The 22855-nt window shown below is 35.3% G+C and overlaps 1 protein-coding gene across 1 annotated transcript; it reads left to right on the top strand.

Annotated features, from left to right (window-relative positions):
- The first annotated feature begins 1792 nt into the window (after positions 1-1792).
- LOC115977271 lies at positions 1793-21841 on the top strand. The gene is made up of 9 exons (XM_031099035.1): positions 1793-2270; positions 2817-3217; positions 16589-16978; positions 17622-17690; positions 18570-18661; positions 19600-19687; positions 19805-20155; positions 20628-20873; positions 20990-21841. The coding sequence occupies exons 1-9, from the start codon at positions 2162-2164 to the stop codon at positions 21572-21574; spliced, it is 2331 nt and encodes a 776-aa protein (XP_030954895.1). The 5' UTR covers positions 1793-2161; the 3' UTR covers positions 21575-21841.
- The last annotated feature ends 1014 nt before the right edge of the window (positions 21842-22855 follow it).

Genomic DNA, 22855 nt, shown 5'->3' with positions numbered 1-22855 from the left:
TTTTGTAGTAAAAAATAGTATATATTTTTTAATAATATAAGGTTGATGAATTTAATTTTTTTATAAATTATTGGTATAGGTTTGTGGGTGATAAAAAAATGTAGTTGTAGTGTTCATTATATATGAAAAAATAATTAGTTAATTATGTAGCTCATAAACAAGCTCAAACTTGTTTCGACCAAAAAAATGAATCAAACTTGAACATATTATATATTTATTTTGGTAATTAACTTGAGTTCAACTCATATTCAAAATAAAATTAAATAAGCAATTCTAAACGTATTATATATGATTACACTTAGTTCATTTACAACCCTACTAGTAAGTAGCACTAATGTAATACTTATTAGCATGAAGTACATTGAGGTGACAATTTTGTCTGGCATTGAGGGCTTGACCTCCCTTTCCCCATCCCAAATTACATTGTAGTGGAGAAAGTTGGTGTAATATTATATTTTTATGGATTAATGAACGATGAAAAACGCATTCCTTTTGAATTCAATGTGTTTCCTTTTAAGATATTTTTGGTGCCATAGTTACCATATTAGAACTCACGATTTTACAAATTAGTCAATCCTTATATCTTGCCATTGTGATCTCGATTACCAAATCAAATTGGAAGTGAAAGGGCTATGCGAGTAGGCCTAGACAACCTCATCGACTCTTCCTCCTTGTCTTATTCTGATCTTGTTATTCATGAGCTCATAGAAGCCATCCACTATAACATTGTATATTGGTGCCAATCTGTTTTTAGTTTCAAGGTTGATAATAAAGAGCGATGGTGCTTAAGATAAAATCCTATGAGGGGTTGAAACCTCTAGGGATTTGATTTGAGGACTTGGCTTGGGTCTAGTGCGCTCCAATACACTAGATCCATTTTGATGATGACATGGATTTACTTTTGGCCATGTGTATTATTGCAATTGGTCCAATGCACTTGAGGCATTGTACTCAATCTTTACTTTTTTTTTTCTTTTTCTTTTTTGTTTAATTCAAATATCTTTTACTTTGCTTGATATGGTCACGATTAGTGTTGTTCATTGGTTAAAACAATTGGATTTTTTTTTTTGGGTTTATTTAGTTGAACCATTCTAGTTGGTTAGGCCCGAACCGTACCAATCAGCCCCATTAGGTGTTGGTTTGTTGGTCTTGGTTAGGTGAGTTTTTTGGGCTTAGTCCAAGTAATTGAATCTAGGAAAAAGGGTAAGTGAAGGTAGAAAGAGTGGAAGATATGACGACTCTAACTTTTGCTTGAAGATCAAAGACAACATATGAAGTGGTGGTTGGTCTTGTTGTAGGTGTGAGGGAGGAAGTCTCAAATTTGACTTGGGTTGGTGTGGAAATCTTGTAACACAAATTTGAACTTCGATTTTTGGGTATTTTTTAAAGTATTTTGTAATATGTATATATACATATATATATATATATATATATATATATATAAAAGGTTGACAATCGGTTCGATGATTGTTGAGATCCAAAACATACAACTAACATACTGGCTGACCAATATTAGAAAGGAGTGCAACAATCACCACCTTCGCCCCTATCAACTACCTCCTTTAGCAATTCAAGTTGTGTGAAACACGATCGAAATGTTAGTGCAAAATAACTACAATCCTAGTCACAACTATGAGATGTACAGATGAGGTTTTTTTAAATATTTTTTTTCAAATTCAAATTCAAATTCAAAAGTGAGTTTACTAGTATGAACTATACAAGTAAGACAAGGGATTATCAAAAAAAAAGAAAAAAAGAAAAGAGGATGGAGGTAGAGGCCTGAGGGACACACGTGAGACTTGTGAATAAGTGGCGGAATTTGTTATCACACTTCTCTGCGGTATGGACGCCCCCGCTGGAACTCAAACTAGTTCCCGGGTTGGGAGTTGGGACACTCACACACAAATACAGGAGTACAGATTTGACGTCCGACACGACACCTTATTGTCACAATGTCATACATATGCACGGAGATACCGATACTCTCTCTCTCTCTCTCTCTCTCTCTTTTCCCTAACCTTTTGACCTTCCACCACGCACATCCTTTGCATCTCCAGTCACGCGCCTACTTTATCTTCCCCACTCCGTTGATTCCAGTACTACCCACACTCTCAAAATTTCAAATTCTCTCTCACTCTCCGTGTATTGATCTGTGTCTGTGATGGAGTTCAAGTTTAGAGCTGTTGATGACCGACCACCACCACCACCACCACCTCCTCATCCCACTGCTCCTTCCACCTCCAACTACGTCTCCAAACAAGCTTTGAGAGGTCTACTCTTTTCTCTATCTGTTCCTCTATACCTTTATCTTCTTCTTTTTTCTTTTTTCTTTTTTCTTTTTCTGTTTTATATTTCAATATCCAAAAAATAATAATAATAAAAAGAATGTTTTTCCAAGTTTAAGCTTCAAAATAGCTTTTCCCTGTAAATGGAACTGTTTTTTTTTTTTTTAATTTTTTGTTTATTATGAAAGATTTATCAAGTGCTTCTCTCTTTCCGTTTGGTTGCTAAGAAAACCTAGGAACGTAAATACCTGAAATTTAGATGAGGTCCAATTACTGAAAAAGCATAACTTTTTAGCTAACAGAGCATAACTTTAATTGAATGATCTGTTTTGTTTTCTTTTATATATGTATATATAATGCTTGTCTCGTCTGTTTGTTTGCTAAGAAAACCAAGGAAAAAGAAAGGAAAGGAAATTTATGAAATTTTGATTAGGCCCAATTACGTACTGAAAGCATAACTTTCTTAGCAAACAGAGCACAACTTTCTCCTTAATGTGATTGACTGAATTTTTTTAGCAAATCCTATATCAGTATCGGCTGGATTTTCAGCCACCAGTCCAAGACCAAACTTGGAGCAAATTCAAAATCCTAATGACACCCGAGAAGCAATAGTACAGCGTGAGCTGGAGAAGGCGCGGATTAGAGAGGAAATAATTGCAGCCGAGATAACTCGGCGTAGACTGCTCGAAGTGGAGGTGAGGAGGGAGCTGATGATAGAGCGAGAGATGGTATTGCAGAGGCTCTCAGCTGAGGGCAGGATTTCGTTCGAGTATGGACTGTCAATGCACACATTTGACGGTGGCTTTGCATTTCCCAGTTGTATCAGTGCATTCGATATGTTTCCAATGCTGCCACCGCCGAGGTTACCGGAAGCTATGCCAGTCCATGTCAGGCCCCCATCGGAGACCAACAAGGATAAGTTGATTGTACTGGTTAGTTACCAATCTTACATCTCGCCTAATTGTTGATGTTATGTTATATGCTGTCTTAATGTGTTTTCAACTAGTTTTGGTGAAACTACTAGGGTTGAGATCCTCCAGAGTTCCCATGTGATTCCACCTTGGAGTTCCTAAAATCTTATCCATTCATTTTAGAAAGATTGGATTTTGACACATCATCAAAAGTTTAAATAAACTTTAACTATTCCACTTTGGTATCCATTTAAATTATTGATAATGTATCAAAATTCAATCCATTCATTCAAAGTGAATGGATATGATTTTATAAACTTTATGGTGTAGTTACTCTAAGAACTCTAGGGGATCTTAAATTGAAAGGAAAAAGTTTTCCTCTAACCCACCACGTGGAAATTAATAAAACCATCCACACACATATACTTTTAGTCACATGACTTATTAAATGAGTTGTGTGACTTATTTGAATAAAGTGTGTGATAGTTTTATGAATCACCATGTAATGGATTAGAGGAAATTCCTCCAAGTTGGTATGGAGAAAACTTTTGTCCAATTTGAAATTGCTATATTCACCTCTTGAAGTTATAAAGTTTGTCAATGTAGCTGTGACGTAAAGCTTTAATATTGCTAGATTTAGGTTGTATAAAGAGAAAAGTGTCAAACTTTCACTTATACATAATGAGGTTCTTGTCAAATAAATGGATCCAAAATTACATTTTGCTCTAGGTTGACAAACAATCTTTTCAAACTTAATTGTAAAAGGCCTCCACTTCAAAAACATTTTGAGGCCAATAAATGCAAACAAATGCGTACCTAGGGGATATATTCATTGGAAGTTTGTTTTAATTTTTTTTCTTTACATTTTTCCTCGGTTAATATGTACGTAGATGTATCTAAATATATAGAAAAGTATACTAGCATTACATAAACATGTGCGTTTGCATGCATGTTTGTGTGCACATTTGCATAATGTATCCATGTTTTAATGCATGCTATATGTATGTGTTTGAGTCTGCAACTGCAGCACAGATAGTTGCACAGATGTAGAATAGTTAGATTAGATTTGAATTAGTGGTTATGATCTCGTTTTAGCTAGAGCAGCATCATGTTGTCTTATTTAAGAGTTTTCTGTAGTTGAAATGGCAACTTATTCTTGAGAAATGAAAGAATTGTTAGCGAACTTTTTTGGTTTTTCTTTGAACTAACTAATTCAATAGCTAGAGCAACAACATATGTAGCAAGCCTAAATACATATGATGCGAAACTGAATATGAATGAGAGAAAAAAAGAATGAGCTTAAGAGGAAAATAATAGCTTCTTTTTTTTCTTTTTTTTTTCTTTCATATTTAGAATCGCATCACATGTATTTAGGCTTGCCAAATATGCTTCTGGTAGCCCTTCTACTTTGGAACATCACTTTAAAAGTCAGTCCTAAAGGGGCATCATAGTCATTGATTAGGTAGATTATATCACTGGATCACTGCAGCTACGAATGTTTGCTGTAAAATTTTTTATAGAGATGTTGTGATCTAGACACAAAATAATCTAGATCGATGCCTTTGATGATCCTTTGTTACGTACCAGCTGCCATACCAGATTGGTTCTAGCTTTTGAATTTGCTTAGGAGTTTATCTTTATCTTAGCTATTGATTGTTATCTAATATTTCAAGTATTTGTTATTTAGTAGGATAGCAATTGTCTTTATCCTTATCAGATTAGTAGGCTAGCAATTGTAGGAATTGTTTCTATCGTTTAGGTGTTGGATTTATTTTTACGTTCAGTTGTAAGCCTATATAAGGCCTATTATGATTAATAAAGAGGTATGAGAATATTTTAGTAAAAATCAAGCTTTGCTTGTTAAGGAGGTCTTGGTTATCCCTCGAAGTATAGCCATAAATTTCCTCTTGTCTACTGTTTTATTTCTAAAAATCCTTAGATCTAACCATAGCCCCTCGAGGGAAAAGAGGATCTGCACGCGGCTGTGGAGGGGGTCGTATCATACTTGGTTATTGATTTTTCTTGTGTGGGTTCACTTGGAGAAAGCTACCATGTGCGTATGCAGTAGGCTCTACTGGTTGCTGTCCTACCTTCGTCCATACATTTTTAAGTACTTTACTAGAGCTTTTCAGGACCTTCAGGTCACCAAGCACACCAACCGGCATTGACCTTCTTGCAGAACCAAGACTGATTGGCAAACAACAGTTTCCGACGAGTCAGTGGCGGTGATCAGTCACAAATTTGCCAAAGCCGACTAGGTCGATGCAGTAGTTGGCAAGAGATCAAAAAAACTGCCTAAAATTTCACTGACCGGCCTTCTCACATATAATTTTTCCCAAGTCCCCCTTCTCTTCTGTCAAATCTTGCACCTGATCTCAGTTCTGAACTAGGATAGAGAGAGGTAAATGTGATCTGCCAATCTGGCCTTGTGGTTGTGGTGATGCTGTGCACAGTCATCGTTGCTTTGCTATCGTTGATTGTTTTCAACATTGCCACCCATAAAAGCCATTTTTGGCAGTGAGTCCTCCGTTCTTGTTTCCTTAGTTTTTCACACCACTATATTTCTGTTGATGTTTGTGAGGTTGTAATTTGCTGGACTTCTGTTTTGTAACTGAGTCAACTGACAAAATCAGTAGATCTGTAGAACTGAGTCTGGTGCAGCTTGGCACCCCCAATGCACTGGTGCAGCTCATTTCCCAATTTTGGGAAACCAATGAGGCTGTTGTGGTGAAAAAACCTCGGCAAAATTTGACTGCATTGAACCATGTAGAGGCCTACTTCGAACAAGTCTCTTTTGTACGTAATTAAGTTTAAATTTAGCCTTTCAATTTTATGTTCAAGTATAATGCTCCTGTCATTACACTTTGTTAGCTAATCAAAAAAAACATTCTATCATTCCTACCAAACACATAAAATGAAAAAATAGTATCTACTCCACCCTCTCTTCTTTCTATCCTTTTTGTCTTTTCCATCATTTCACCTTTTCATCCTTCTTACTAAACAGAAAGGTAGAAACTGCAATTTTGTCTTTTTAAAATTTATATATATATATATATATATAAAGCCTTTAATGGTATTCAAAATTCAAGTTATCTTAAGTTCAAAGAGAAAACTGAAGGATTCTCCTACAACGGATTTATAACTGTTGTTCAAATTATTTTGGCTAAAGTTGAAAGAATTCTTTTTGCAAATCATAAGATTTTGACAAATATGATTATAAAATTATAGTTGTCAAAATCCTATGATTTACAAATTGAATCAAATAACTTAACCAAAATGATTAGAATCTTAGTCATGAATCCTTTGGCTCAGGATGAACGTTGGCGGCATGCTTAACACATGCAAGTCGGACGCAAAGAATCTTAGTCATGAATCCTTTCTGATAGAAGTCTACGATTGTCTCAAAGATCTTAAGATTTATGATTTGAAATCCTTAATGCTGTCAAAAAAACTAACACCCTCAAATCCTATGTTAACAACAAGTATGGATAAAAGTAATTGCTTCTTTTTTCTTTTCTTTTTTTCTTTTTCTTTCCTTTTTGTTTTGTTTTGTATATGTAATAGGTTAGACGAAATTTGTAAAATAATATTATTTTAATAATAATTATCTAAATTAACACTGCTTTGAAGTTATTTGGGGACGTAGTTTTTTTTTTTTAATTTATAAAATAATGTTTTCAAAACACATTTTCACTTAAAATTGTCCTCAATTGGATGAGCTTCTGTGAAATTATGTTTTCAAACATGATTTTAGGAAAAATGCTAAATCCCCAAATAACTTCAAAACAATGGCAATTTAAGTAATTAATGTTAAAAAAGTATTATTTTACAAATTTTTCCGAAGAAGTTAATTTGAGGAAGTGTAACCTATTCATTGTTGTGTAATTAATCCTCTATCTTATCAATTCATATATGAGTGTCTACTTATAAAAATACATACATACACGTGTGTGTGATGCAGGACAACCAGAACAAAATTGAAACAACAATAAAATAAAGAGATATAACCTAAGAGTCAGCACCTAGGCCTTACTTGGAGTTAGCACCAAGTGGGGAAACCACTAGAAGTCAGCACCTAGGATGGACCTAGAGTCAGCACCAGACCAAAAGAGACCAAATGACCATTTTTTCATTCATCAAAATATCAACTATCTCCTCGAGGAGTACAATAAATTGCTTATAAAGGATTGCTAAACCTTAGTTCTAATCGGCCTAGGAAACCCTAATTGCCTTATTACAAAAATAACCTTGCATCCAAATTAAAATACTAATAGCTTAATAAACTACTAGGACCTAAAACATAAAAATACAATTGACTTGCAAACATAAATAATACTAAATAAAAATATTCTTGCGTCTCCCGCATCAATGTGTGTGCCTGAATCTTTAAAAAAAAAAAAAAATTCCAAAAAAATTAATTTGCTTATGTGTCGTGTCAAATTCCACATGTGAGTGACATTTTCAGGCTCTATAGATTACGAAATGAACAAGATATGGTATAACCTACTAAATCTTAAGGCTTATTTTAAATTTTAGGGTAATTGTATGAATTTAAACAATCAACAATCTATTTTTATGTGCATCTAATGTCCTATTTTTTTAATAGATTGAACATTTTAAAGTATCCTCCTAAATACAACGTGAATCACAATTTGATTTGAATTCACTTTATGACATTACAAGTTGATTTTGATGGAACTGTTACCTTATTTGCTTCGTAGTACATGGAAGTGATTAATGAAAATTATCTATTGTCATTTTAGGCCTGACACAATTATAGTGCTAGATGATAGAGGAACCCATTGTCAGAGTCATTGACATTTTCCATATTCTTTTTCCAAGCAATCCCTCAAATGCACTCCTTAGTTTTAAATGTAGGCAGTAATGAGCATATTTTCTTTTTTTGATAAATAAAAAAGATATATATTGAAGAAAATTACCTTATGCAGAAAAACATAAGGCAGAGAGAAAAATACAAAGGGAAAAGAAAGAGAAAAAAGAAAAAGAAAGGAAAAGATACTAAATACACAAGAGAGAGCTAAGGAACATAGGGAGAGAATCACTAGAGGTGAGTCCCCAAGCCCTAGACTTGTCAAACAGAGAGCCACTGAAAAAAGCCATTGGTTATTCGAACTCTCCATGTCCTCAAATGTCCTCCTATTTCGCTCCCTCCAAAGACACCACATCAAGCATAAAGCAGCTAAATTCCAAATGCTAGACAAATGCTTTCCAGGCCAATTCCACCAACCAAATAGAGTATCCGCAACCGATCTTGGCAAGACCCAGGAAAACCCAAAAGATCTAAACACCAAACTCCACAACCGATAAGCCTTACCACAATGTAGTAACAAATGATCCATCGTCTCCCCATTACTATGGCACATGATACACCGGTTGACAAAATCCATCCCTCTACCCCTCAAATTATCACCTGTAAGGATCCTATCCCATACAGCAGTCCACACAAAGAAGGAAACACGCCGCGGAACCTTAACCTTCCAAACACCTTTCCAAGGAAAAATGATGGGCAAGGGGCTTTTCAACTTATTGTAAAACGATCGGACATCAAAATCCCCATTCTTTGTCAACTTCCATTGCATACGATCTCCGTTCTCAGTAGGAGGTAGATTTGAGCCCAAGGTACGGAGAAAATCATCCACACCACCCATTTCCCAATAATTTGGTCTTCGAGTAAAATGAACATCCCAGCTTCTCCGATCCTCTATCCCCAACCATTCGAGAGAAGAGGCCACCGATGCCTCTTTATTGGATGCAATCCCATACACACTTGGAAAAGTCGATTTAAGTGGAGAATCCCAACACCATTGATCTGTCCAAAGCTTCACTCTATCTCCCACCCCTACCTCAAAGCGAATATTCTTGCTAAAATCCTCCCATCCCATGCGGATACTTCTCCACAAGCCACTCCCATGAACCCCTCTACCTAGCTTGGAAGTCCATCCCCCCCATTCTTCCCCAAACTTGAGGGCTACAACCCTTCTCCAAAGCCTTGTCTCCTCAATCCCATACCGCCATAACCACTTCCCTAGTAAGGCTTTATTAAAAGTAGTTAATTTTCTTACTCCTAACCCACCGTTTTTCAAAGGTGCACACACCTTGTCCCATCCCACCAAATGAGTCTTGGAGTCCCCCCACAAGAAATCCCTTTGCAGCTTCTCAATTTTATTGGCCACATGCATAGGAATGGTAAAAAGGGATAAATAATAAGTGGGAAGACTAGATAACGTGCTTTTAAGCAACGTTAGTCTTCCTCCTTTGGACAAATACAACTTCTTCCAACAGGCCAACTTACGCTCGATATTTTCCAAGATAGGATTCCAAATAGTAGGAGACTTGTGAGACGCCCCCAATGGCATACCAAGATAGGTCATAGGCAAAGACCCGATCCGGCATCCCAAAATCTCAACCAAGATATGGATATTAGGAACCTCCCCAATGGGAACCATCTCACTCTTTAGCGCATTAACCTTTAAACTTGTCACTGCTTGGAAACAAAGAAGAAGCATCCGAACATGTAGAATTTGCTCCTCATTTGCATCGCAAAAAAGAATCATGTTATCCGCAAACAAAAGATGTGAGACACATACTCCTCCACCCCGTCTACCATCAGCCCTAAAGCCTCGAAGCAAACCAGCCCCTTCAGCTTTTTTCATCATCTTGCTGAGGACCTCCATCATAACCAGAAACAACACGGGAGATAGCGGGTCCCCTTGTCTTAGACCCCTCAAACTCCCAAAAAAATCAGCTGGAGACCCATTAAACAAGACAGAGAATTGGACAGTAGATATGCATGTGTGGATCCACCTCACCCCAAATCCCATTCTCTTCAACAAATCAAGAAGAGCCTCCCAGTTCACATGTTCATAGGCTTTCTCAATATCTAATTTACAAATAACCCTCGGAATCTTACTCTTCACCCTACTATCAACACACTCATTAGCAATGAGAACTGAATCAAGAATCTGTCTACCACCCACGAAACTATTCTGAGACTCAGATATCAGCTCATCCAAAACCTCTTTCAAGCGGTTTGCCAACACCTTAGCCAAAATCTTGTAAACACTCCCCACCAAACTAAAAGGTTTGAAATCTCAAATATTAGAGGCATCATTCTTCTTAGGGATTAAGGCTATGAAAGTTGCATTAAGAGATTTTTCAAACTTACTATGTTGATAAAACTCTTCAAACACGGCTAAGACATCTCTTTCCACAACTCCCTAACAATGGTGAAAGAAAGCCAAAGAGAAACCATCAGGACTTGGAGCTTTATCTCCCTCCAACTCTTTGACAACTCGAAGAACCTCCTCCTGTTCAAACCTCCGTTCAAGCCAGTCCCTCTCCAACCCCTCAATCTGATCTAACTCCAAACCTTCCACGAAAGGCCTCCACTCCTCTGTCTCCTTGTACAAGTTTTTATAAAACTGTACAGCTTGGTCTGCCATCTCGGATTCATCCTCATAGGTAACCCCATTCACCTCCAACATACTAATATGATTATACCTTCTCCGAGAATTGGCCACATTGTGGAAGAATTTGGTATTGTTATCTCCTTCCTTAATACAAAGCATTCTCGATTTCTGTCTCCACGAGACTTCTTCCAATGAGAGAAGGTTCTATATTTGAGATCTCAACAACGCCCTCTCACCTAACTCCACTTCAGAAAGGCCAAGTTCCCCTTCCTTAACATCCAATAATTTCAAAGCCTCCAACAAATCTTTTTTCTGACGCTCTACATTTCCAAACTCACTCCGGTTCTACTGAATAATATCTTCCTTCAATGCCTTCAGCTTCTTGGCAATTGGCAAGAACAAAACTGGGAGTATCTAAGAAGGAGTATTGATTCCACAAAGAATGAACCCTATCTTTGAACCCATCTGTTTTTAGCCACATGTTCTTGAACCTAAAAGGACTTTTCCCCCTTTAGATCCCTCCTGCCTCCACTAATATGGGGAAGTGGTCTGAAATGAGACAAGGTAAAACTCGTTGGGTCATATCCGGAAAATGGTCCTCCCAATCATTAAAAACCAGAACCCTGTCTATCCTAGACATCGAAGGCTGATCTGAACCACTCGACCATGTGTAACTCCCTCCTTCCAATGGCAAATCTATCAAGCTAAGCTCCTCAATGAACTCAGAAAAATTCGTCATAGCCGGGGTAAGACGTAATCCCCCCAACCGTTTACTTGGGAACCGAACAATGTTGAAATCCCCTATGTAGCACCATGGAACTTCCCAAAGTTGTTGAATTCCAATCAGCTCATCCCATATCTGCCCCCTCAAGTTATTATCATTTGGGTCATAAACCCCAGAGCATGCCCAAATAAAACCATTCCCCAAACCCTGCCACCGAATTGAGACAGAAAATTGACCCACTATTACTTCCAACTTTTCTAAAGCCCTTCTATCCCACATTATCAAAACCCCACCAGTTGTCTGAACCGCATCCAAAGCTACCCGGTCTACATAGGGACAACTCCATAAACTGCAAATCAACTGTCTATCCATGCCTGCAAGCTTGGTTTCTTGAAGGCAAACTACATCACAGTTCCATTCCCGTAATAAATTTCTAACTATCAAACGTTTCTGCGAATCATTCAAACCTCGAACATTCCATGACACCATTCTTAACTTCATTGAAACTGTAGACTCCCTACTACAACCTCAGTCAAAAAATCAAAGAAAAGGAAACTATCTCCCATCATAATTAACCGAGGAAATCAAATTCCTCAACTCCCTCTTCCCTTTGACCTTAGAGACAGCTTTTCGGTGTGCAGCATCTTTCCTGTGCACCAGCTTTGCTGCCTCAATCTCCATCTCAAGAATAAAACCTGTGAAATCCACTTTTACCTTTTATTTTTTGTAGGTGATAACTTTGTCTGTGTATGTGTTGTGTGTCATATATTTGGTTCACAATTGGTCTTAAGCTTTAAAAAGGATAAAGGTTGCCATAGGTTGATGTTCATCATAAAATGTAGTCACTCTATTATGAATGCATTATAGATACATGTTAGGGTGTCCTTCATTGAACCCCGGATGTAGTGAAAAACAGGCAAGGGTTAGTAAAAGATGGGCCAAAGTGACCACACTTTGATGAACAAATGCGGGTAAATAATCTAGTCCAAGAAAATAGGATGTTTGCACTTATGCTATGTTTGGTTGGGGTGAAAAGGGGGAGGATGGATAAAGGTGGAAGGAAAAAGGAGAGAAAAATGTGATTTTCTATTGTTTGGTTGGAGTGAAAAAAGGAGAGGAAAGAAAATGGGGTGGATGGATTTTTCCATCTAGGCTCATCAATTTTTTTCCTTCCAAATTGGGGGAAAAAGAGCTAGGAAAATGTTGTTGAGAAGAAAAATGGAAAATTATCCCCACTTTCCATCCTTCTACTTTTTATAATGAGGGCATAATAGTAATTTACTCTCAATCCTTCGACTTTTCTATCCTTTCTATCAAACACAAATATTTTTTATTCTTCAACTTCTCTATCCTCCTAACATTTTCCATTCTCCCAACCAACCAGAGCCTTAGAATATAGGGTCTTTTATAAGGGAAACTAATGGAAATAGTATATACAATGACTAGATGGAGAAGAAATATATTAATATAATGTCTTTTGGGGATTGAATGGGTAGGTGAGAAATCTACAGATTTTGAACATACAAGATAAGATTGAAAATGGGGTATATATAATCATGGTTAAAAGTCTTAAAAAAAAAACTTGTTGAGGTTAGGAGATAAGAGATAGAATCATGTTAATAAAACTTATCCTAGGAGAAGAGACCATTAACCTAATTAGTGCTTATGCTCCTCAAATAAGATTGGAAGAATACATAAAGCAAAAATTTGGGGAGGATATGGTTGAATTGATTTAATTTTTACCAAATGTGAAAAAGATTTTTATTGGAGGAGACCTAAATATTTTTGTAACAATGTATAATTGGATTTTAGCTAACACTTGGTTCAAGAAGAGGGAATCACACTTAATTATCTTCAAAAATGGGACAATCATTAGTCAAATAAATTTCATCATGAGATGTTGTAATGATTTAGGTCTAAGGCTTAGTCCCATAGCCAACTCCAAAAATTTGGAACTAAGGATTGATGTTGTAACGATTGTAAGGTATACCAGAATAGATTATTACTTACCATAGGTTGGTGGTACTAGATATTTGCATTAGAAGAAGGACAAAGAAATCCAAGGATAAGATGGTGGGGTTTGAAGGGGAAGAAACAAATTGTGTTTAAAGATAAAATGATCAAAGAAGGAAAGTGAAATTTAGACAAAGATGATGATAAGATGGAATGACATGTCTACTTGTATTAAAGGAGTGGCTAACGAAATTTTTGGAGAATGTAAAGGATTTGGGCGACCAACTAAGGAGACTTTGGGGTGGAATATGGAGGTTCAAGCACCAATTAGATTACAAAGGAGCTATGAAAGCCTACCTAGATGTAGAGAAAATTTGGGTTGTGAAAATAATATAGTGGTGAAGAGTAAAGCAAAAAAAGTTGTCCAAGAGGCTAAGCAAATTATATAGTAAGTTGTATAGCAAGTTGGGGATGAATGATGAAGAAAAGAACATTTATGACCATGCCAAAACAAGGGAAATGAAAAGAAGAGACTTGAACAGTTTCAATTGCATAAAAGAGCTTTTTAAAAAGAGATGAAAAATTATTGTAATAAACTTTTTAATGGAAGCAATACAAAAGATTAGCACGAATTGAGTAACCCAATTGAGAATATAAATCATAGGTTTGTTCAAAGAATTTTGATGAGCAGGTAAAGTAATCTAATACCTATTTACGAGAGCAAGGAAGATATTCAAAACTTGCAAATTACCGAGGAATTAAACTAATGAGTTATGTTATAAAAATTTGGGGCAGTGATTGAATATAGGTTAAGACACTGAACAACGGAGAATCAGTTTGGTTTAATACTGGGGCTATCTACCACGGAAGCAATTTTCGTATTTAGACTCCTAAGGGAAAAATATAAAAAGTAAAGATCTTTATATATTAAGTTGATTAAGAATATGTATGACGGAGCTGTAACTTCTGTGATAATAAAAGGAGGCATCACATATGAGTTTCCTATGACTTTAGATTTGCACCAAGAATCATCATTAAGTCAATATTTCTTTGCATTAGTGATGGAGAAGCTCACTGAATCAATTCAAGAGGAAGTCGCTTGGTGTATATGCCCTTTGTAGATGATATAGTTTTAGTGCATGGAACTAGACGTGGAATTAATGTCAAGTTAGAATTTTGGTGAGACACTTTAGAATTTTGGAGCATTGATTTATGGAGGGCTATACTACATTGTGTCCTTATGGTGTATTTGGTGAGAATGGAACTCAAGATGTTTCAAAGGGAAGGAACGGTCTATTTCAGAATTCCAATCTTTTCTTCTTCACAATCTTTTTCCTTGTTCTAATTTTTTAGAAATGCTTTATCTTTGTAATTTATGTGTTTGATGTACTGTTATCTATGTACACTCTTGGTGTACTTGGACTTCTGATTAATACAAGTCCGTTACTTATTAAAAAAAAAAAAAAAAACTTTAGTAAAAGTAGAAAAAAGATGAAGAGTCTGTAAGACTTGATGGCCAAGTGATACCTAGGAGCGAAAGATTTTGATATCTTGGATAAATAATTTATAAAGACACAGGGATTTAAGACAATGTGAATTATAGAATAACAACAAGGTGGATGAAGTAGAGAAGCATATAGGGAGTGTTGTGTGGTAAAAAACCTATTAAGTTGGAAAATTTTTATAAGAAAGTTACTAGAATCTAGATAAGCTATGCTCAAGTGTATTGAATGTTGGTTGTTAAGAAGTAACATATTCATAAATGAGTGTAGCTGAATTGAAAGTGTTCAGATGATAAGTAAATAAAAGTAAACATACGATTCAAAATGAGGAAATCCAATTACTGTGTGTTTGGGCAAGGTATTTGTAGCTAGAAGCCTAGATTTGAGGTTCAGCCTGCATTTTAAGTTCTGTTAACTGAAAATTCTGAGATTGGCTGTAAAGGTGGAAAATTAAAATTTCCTCAAAAAATTTTGGCCAAAATTTGTAAGGCCAAAATCCCAACCACAAATTCCACCTTAATCAGGCAAAACCCAGCCTAAGCACCCACAACAGTAAAACCATGATTGTTCAAGGAACAAATCAAAACCGCTCATATTACTGACTGTTGTAAGTTTGATTAACAGAACCCATCGCAAAACCATCACCCATGACCATTGAACGCGGTTGTGAAAGCCCAAATCCTAGAATAAGCCCTCCCCAACCCAAACCTACTTACAGCTATAGCCAGGAGCTACTGCCAAACCACCCTGTGCCACCACCATCAATCAAGTAAGGAGAGAGAGAGAGAGAGAGAGAGAGAGAGAGTTTGGCCATGTAAGTCAAGTGAGAGAGAAGATTAGAAAAAGAGGAAGGGGGAGAAGGAAGATTTAGTGTAGAACAGATTGGAGCACAACCATGAGAGAGGGTGGTTGTAAAAATGATGGGTTTAAATCTGATTGAAGATGATTTGGTTTTTTTCCTTAATGGTGGTTTATGCAAAATGATGGCATGTGCAAAACGATGTCTCTGTAGTATATGAAGTATTATTCTCACAGTACATCCAAATAATGAAATTTGTAAATGATGGAGATGTAAACCCTGTCATTTGTAAAATTCTGTGTATTTAACAATTTCTTCATTCAAACACAATGTTAAAGATAGGGAGTCCCCTGTTAAGGGAGAGTCGCTTGAGATAGTTTGGTTATGTTTAGAGGAGAGTGATTAATGTGACAATGAGAAAGAGTAAGTTAATTTAAGTTGAGGGAACGAAATATTTATTGAAATACCAAAAGTTTTGTTAAAGTGAGTGAAAATGACATATCAGTTAAAGAAGTAATAGATAGTATAACTCCTAAATAGAATAGAATGGCGGAAAACAATACATGTGGCTGATCTTGACTAGTCTATAGAGAATTTGTAGCCGGTCCCAAAATTTTGGAACTAGGGCTTGGTTATTGTTGAATTGGGTGTGGACCGTGTGGTTGATGAAAGTGTTATGGGTAGGACCTGGATTTCCCCTTTGAGAAATGACATATAGCGACTTTCCCCAACTCTATAATAAAAAATACTTCATGCTAAATCCTTAGTTCTCCTTTCCAATGTTCAGATCTGGTCAAATTTCCAAAACATTATATTTCTTGTTAAATTGCTTAAATAAGGTAATTGGTAGTTAGATTTATCCTATACTGTTAAATGTGGAGGGTGGGATTTACATGAGAAATGATGCTTGAGGTTTCACTATTCACCAGGTGATTATATACTAGAGTTTCCTCTTATGTACTGTGTTTGAGTATTCTATTGCAGGCTAAGCCCACTCCAAATATTTCTGGAGCAAAGCGGAAAGCTGAAACCGCATCTGCAGGGGGCACCAGTGAGCTCCCACCATTTGGTATAAAGAAGAGACCCAAGGAGGAGTGGAGTTGTGCTATCTGTCAGTTTAGTGCCTTGAGTGAGAGAGCTTTGAATGAACACCTTCAAGGTAGAAAGCACAAGGCCAAGGAAGCAGGGCTTAGAGCTCAGAGAACAGGCAGGAGTACCAGCTCTACACCATCGACAAAAAAAACTACAATGCCTTCAAAGCAAAATCCAAACAACATCCAAGAAGCAACAACGCAGCCGCGAGAGCTAGATATGTTTCCGGAATTAGTGGCATCTAATGTTAAGCCTCACTCGGATGTTACTAAGAATAAGATGGTCAGTACTTATCGTCAAATCTCATACTAACTTGTATTATTACATAACTATTATTAGTGAATCTTTTAGATTATATACTCTTAAATAGTGAAACACTGCAGGATTTTGTGTTCAGGTCCCTAAGAATACCCTTTAAAAAAACAAGCCCCTAAGCTTTCATACCCCATTTCATAAGAGTAAGACTTAGCTCCAATGCGCTAGAGCCAACACGATGCGGACATGTGATAAAAATAGCACACATGCTCATATTAATGCTTTCTGCCCGCCACTCTTTATATGGACCTATTATTATTTTTCTTGAACATGGCTTGGATTTAGTATCCAGTTTACTAGACCCAATATGACACCACTTGCCATATGTCTTATATTAGATTTCATGAACAGGGCTTTTTTTTATCCCTCACAACTTACATGATCTGCCAGTCTACCAAGTTATAAAATTTAGTGTTAAATTGGTGTATCGGTTGGTTGGGTCTTTTAAGTAGGAAATTTACGTGCTAGGAATCTTTTACTTTTTGTTAATGAGTTTACTGTCACGATCGGACACACTGTAGTGTCGGTTGGTTGGTTCCGTAACTTTCTTACTTGCACTTCTCAACAAAAGAAAAATCTTATTTACTAACATATATTCTCATTTTTTTAGGTACAATTTAATCAGCATTTGACAAATAATCCAGAGACCAGAAACCGATGGTTGCCTAGAAGAAAAAATGTAAATAAACTTTCAACACTTTATATTACTTTAGTATCAGTTTATTTAGTTTTTTGTTGATGGCTTTTATTGAAAATGCACTGAAATATTCTTGTACTTTGAAAAATTAGAAAGAATTAGATTTTAAAAAGTTGTACATAAAAGCTAAAAGTTTGTCACTAGAGGTAAACAGATTACCATGTGATTGTGTGTTGGGGAATTGCTTTAAATTTTTTTTGTTTTTTTGCCTTTTGTCTAAATTTTTTTTTTTTTGCAAATAATCTAACTTTTAACTTTTTGTGTAACACATTTAACATAAAAATTATCAAAAATTGTATTTTTTGATAAACACTATGCAAATAAGGTGTTGAAAATAAGCAAAATCTAAACACACTCATAAAATTACTAATTTATATCCTGAAGTCAAAAGTTTAACATTGTAGCCGTCACAAAGTCTATACTGAGATTGTGCAACCTCTCAAGTGTCAAGATTTAAAAGAAAGATATATTATCATAGATTCACTTTCTCTTCTTTGATTTGCTGAATTGAGACTATGCATGTATGTATGTAGGTCATGCTGTAAACATGCATGAATATAAGCATGATTAATTGGATCTTTTTAACTTTGCTTACATCCTTCCCTTACTTCTGATAGGAAATAGACTCTGTTATTCTGTATATAAAATAGCTTTAGAATGGATACTTTTGGTCTTGTGTCTAAATGAAATTTCAACATTTAATTTTGAAAGTATGTATGAATGTCAGAATTAGCAATTTATCCTTTGCCTCTTTTTCTGGGCAATTTTTACATCAAAATTATGCCTTTGTGTATTTGTAGCTTTCCTTTGGCTTTACTTCGAATACTTGAGTTTAATTGTTGCTGTTGTTTTAATTATCAGGAAGGACCTCAACAAAAATCTGACTTATTATGGTCAGCTAGAAGGGAAAATCTCTCTGAAAATGAACGTATCTTGAAAACAGCAGCAGATAGGTGATATATTAAAATATCATAGTTGTGCTGCTTCTGCAGGATATATGATTCTTACCTCATGTGCTGATTAACTCTTTGATTTCCCTTTGTTATATGAAATTATGAATAGATCAATAGTTAACATGGATTGTTGACTCTGAACCTTGTTAGCCTTTTCAAGTTTTAACAATAATCCAAATCTTGAAATTTCTAGATGCTGTCAGAAAAATGCTCTATCAGACAAAACCATCACTCTATTTATAGGGATTATCCAACCTCTCTACCTTATTATTATCAATTTGGGATTAACAGTACTCTTAAATTCTTAATATATAGGAATATTGCACCTCCATATTATTCTTTTAGCTAATGTGGGGTTGCAAAACTAACTAGAAAACCTCCAAATTTATTCCTTTCATGGATTAGACTTAACAAATCTCCACCTCCATCCCTTGAATCGTCTTTTGTAAAGACTCTTTACTAGTACTGTCCTTAACAAAAGATGCGATGTACAGGGTATGTTTTAAATGATTGTAACTATTAAATTACCAATTGTCCCAAAAGCTCTTGAGATATGGTAAATTTAATCATTTAACCACACAATTCTAACAGTAACCTTTCCTTAGATAGGATAAAATTGATGTTGATGATGCATTCACTATTGCCTATATGATTAAACGAATCGTTGCATTCTTATATCCTTACTTTTTGTTAGCTGCCACTGTTGACCTTGACACTTGTTTCAAAACAGTAAAGATAACTTATATCATAATAATCTATTAATCTGGAACCTAATGACAGCATTGTTTAATGTCATATGGTAATTCCATTTTATTATCAGTAACTTGCACACCCCCCACCAGAGAAAAACCCCAACCCAAATGTATAGCCTTGGTTTTAAAGCATTTAGTTATAAAAGATGCAGGTGGTGCTAAATACTAATTTCTATTCCGTTGCAGGATACTGAACAAGCATACCCCAGCTGAGTTTGATCGGCTACAGGATCACCCAGTTTACAGTGGAATTAATTCAGCTGAAACCTTAGTGGTTAAGCTTTTTTTTTTTTTTTTAAGTTTCATTAATTAACACATCCAAATGCCACATTTTAGAAACATTGTTCTTGTTTACCTTTATGTGAAAATTTTCCTGTGACTTGGAATACAGGGGACTGTCACACTGATATATAACAAGGCTGTGACAGAACCTGCATATTGTCCCATGTACGCTCTCCTGTGTTCTGATCTTAATCAAAAGCTCCCGAGTTTCCCATCTGATGAACCTGATGGTAGAAACATAACTGTCACGCGAGTCCTATTGAATAAATGCCAGGAGACATTTGAGGGTGTTGATGAACTGACAAAAGAAATACGGCGTATGACTGCTCCAGAGCAAAAAATGGGCCGTGGGGTTAGAGAAAGAATGCTCAAGCGTCGTTTTCTTGGAAACATTCAGTTAATCGGAGAGCTCATGAAGCAGAGGATAATGGTTGAAAGGATTGTTCATCATGTTGTTCAGGTTCTCATTCTGATATTAGTCGAGGTCCAAATATTTGGACTAGTCCAATGGTACTCTTAAAAAAGAATTGTCCAAATTGGTAAAATGAAAATTTTAAGGTTCCATTATGGAATTTGATAAAAGATGAATTTTTATTTTATGATAAGATAGAATTTTCAAGAGCTTACTATATATAGATTTCTTAATATAAACTTTATAGATAAAATAAATTTTCAATTTACTTCATGATGATTGCTCATTATCATCAAGCCAACAAAAATATATTAAAAATGTAATTGTTAAAAATTTTCTGTCATGGATGTTGGTTGAACCATGTTAAATCCATTATGTGTTTTCTCTTTGCCTTCTTTATTTTCTTTCTAAATGTAATATTTTTTTTATACAATAGGCTTATGCCATATATTGTTCAAATATATTGTAAATATTTTGATTGTTATTTATATGGCTCATGGTTACTTGTGTACGTGAACAGGATCTTCTTGGACCAGCTGATAGCAAGTTTCAACCCAATGAAGAAAATGTTGAAGCCTTATGCCAGTTATTAATCACTGTTGGTAAGCAGTTTGATGAGAGCCCAACATCACGCTGTAAAAATGATGTGTACTTTAGGCAGTTGAATGATATGAGCACCAGCATGCAACTGGCCCCACTACTGAGGTTCATGATTCGTGATCTGCTCGATTTGAGAGCAAACAATTGGGTTGCCAGGCCTGAAGAGGTACACATAGCTAATTTCTTATACAAAAGTTGTGTCCATAAACTTTTGATTTGCTTCTTGTTGTACTGATTTGTAAATGTGTAACTATCCCTTTTCTGTATCTTTATTTTTTGCAGGTAAAAGCCAAAAATATCCCTGAAAAATACTCAGAATCACAGAATCTAGGGGATACCAGCCCAGGTGGCTTCCTCCCCATGACCAAAACAACTGCAAGGTTGAATAATCTTCAGAGAAAAACAGTCTATCTTGTTGAGGAATATTTCACTGTCAGGCTTTTGGACGAAGCGCTTAAGTGTGTGAAGGAACTAAATTCTCCAGCTTACCACCCTGAGGTTGTCAAGGAAGCTATTTCCCTTGGACTAGAGAAAAGTCCACCATGTGCTGAACCAGTTGCGAAGCTTCTTGAGTATCTGTTTGCTGAGAAAGTTCTTGCAGATGGAGACATAGAGCTTGGATGTTTACTTTATGGCTCAATGTTGGATGATGTTAGTCTTGATGTACCCAAAGCACCAAATGGTTTTGGTGAAATTATTGGGAAACTAGTTTTGGCTGGGGTCTTGGATTTTACAGTGGTGAATAAGGTGGTTATGAAGGTGGAAGATGAGCGGTTGCAAAAAACTATATCTGGTGCAGCAGTGCGGCTTGCTAATTCCACTCCTGGACAGAGTGTTTTGGAATCACAAGCTTCTGATGATGAGTGATATTTTAGTAGAATGTTAAGGGTTATTTGGTAATGTTGTTCTAATAACGTTGTTTGTATTTTTTTGAAATTCTTATGGGTGAAAAAGTGTGTGGAAATGCATGTAATATAATGTTGTTTAAATACTGAAAACGTGTTGTTAAACCACTCTACCAAATAGGGCCTAAATGACTCAAGAATCAAGATGTTATACCAAGCTTAGCTTGGTATAAAACTTTAGATTATATAGACTTAAGATGGAACTGTGTAAACTATAAGTTTATAATAGGTTGATAAAATATCAACTTATTAATTGTTATTTATAGATAATACAGATAGTTTATTTTGTAGTAAAAAATGGTATATATTTTTTAATAATATAAGGTTGATGAATTTAATTTTTATAAATTATTAGTATAGATTTGTGGGTGATAAAAAAATGTAGTTGTAGTGTTCATTATATATGAAAAAATAATAAGTTAATTATGTAGCTCATAAACAAACTCAAACCTATTTTGACAAAAAAATTGAATCAAGCTTAACCATATTATATATTTAGTTTGGTAATTAACTTGAGTTCAACTCATATTCAAAATCAAATTAAATAAGCAATTCTAAAGGTGTAATATATGGTTACACTTAGTTCATGTACAACCCTATTAGTAAGTAGCCCTAATGTAAGGATAAAACTTAGTTACAAAATTGATTGTAGTATAAAATTATAATCTTACTCAATAAAATAAATATTATTGCATATTTTGAAAATTTAACTGGTGAGTTGCATTTTCTTTACTCTCTTAATACATATGTCAACTTTTGTATTAATTGGATGTTATTTACTATATGATCTATAATCTTATATTTTATGCATAATTTTAAATTACAAAAACATACAATTTAAACAATTTATTGATGACATAACTATTGATCTTTAATTTTTTAATAAATTTAACAAGCATGGGAGACATATAAAGAAGAAATAATCCAACGGTAGATTTATCAAAATTCATATCTAATAAAAAAATATTAAGTAAGGTTGTAGCCTTATGTTATAACTAATTTTGTAACTAAATTTTGTCCATAATGTAATACTTATTAGCATAAGTACATTGATGTGACAATTTTGTCTAGTATCGGGGGCTTGACCTCCTCTGCCCCATCCCAAATTACATTTTATTGGAGAAGGTTGTTGTAAAATTATATTTTTATGGATTAATGAACAATGAAATATGCATTCCTTTTGAATTCAATGTGTTTCCTTTTAAGATATTCTTGGTACAATAGTTACCATAATAGAACCCAC

Source organism: Quercus lobata, chromosome 2 (assembly GCF_001633185.2).
Source record: "Quercus lobata isolate SW786 chromosome 2, ValleyOak3.0 Primary Assembly, whole genome shotgun sequence".
Classification (NCBI taxonomy): domain Eukaryota; kingdom Viridiplantae; phylum Streptophyta; class Magnoliopsida; order Fagales; family Fagaceae; genus Quercus; species Quercus lobata.
This window is presented reverse-complemented; position numbering and strand designations above follow the sequence as displayed.

Coding starts and splice junctions, on each gene's coding strand:
- LOC115977271 (XM_031099035.1), top strand. CDS start 2,162: ATGGAGTTCAAGTTTAGAGCTGTTGATGACCGACCACCACCACCACCA. Junction 18,662..19,599: donor TTGAAAACAGCAGCAGATAG/GTGATATATTAA, acceptor ATTCCGTTGCAG/GATACTGAACAAGCATACCC. Junction 20,874..20,989: donor GGGTTGCCAGGCCTGAAGAG/GTACACATAGCT, acceptor TATTTTTTGCAG/GTAAAAGCCAAAAATATCCC.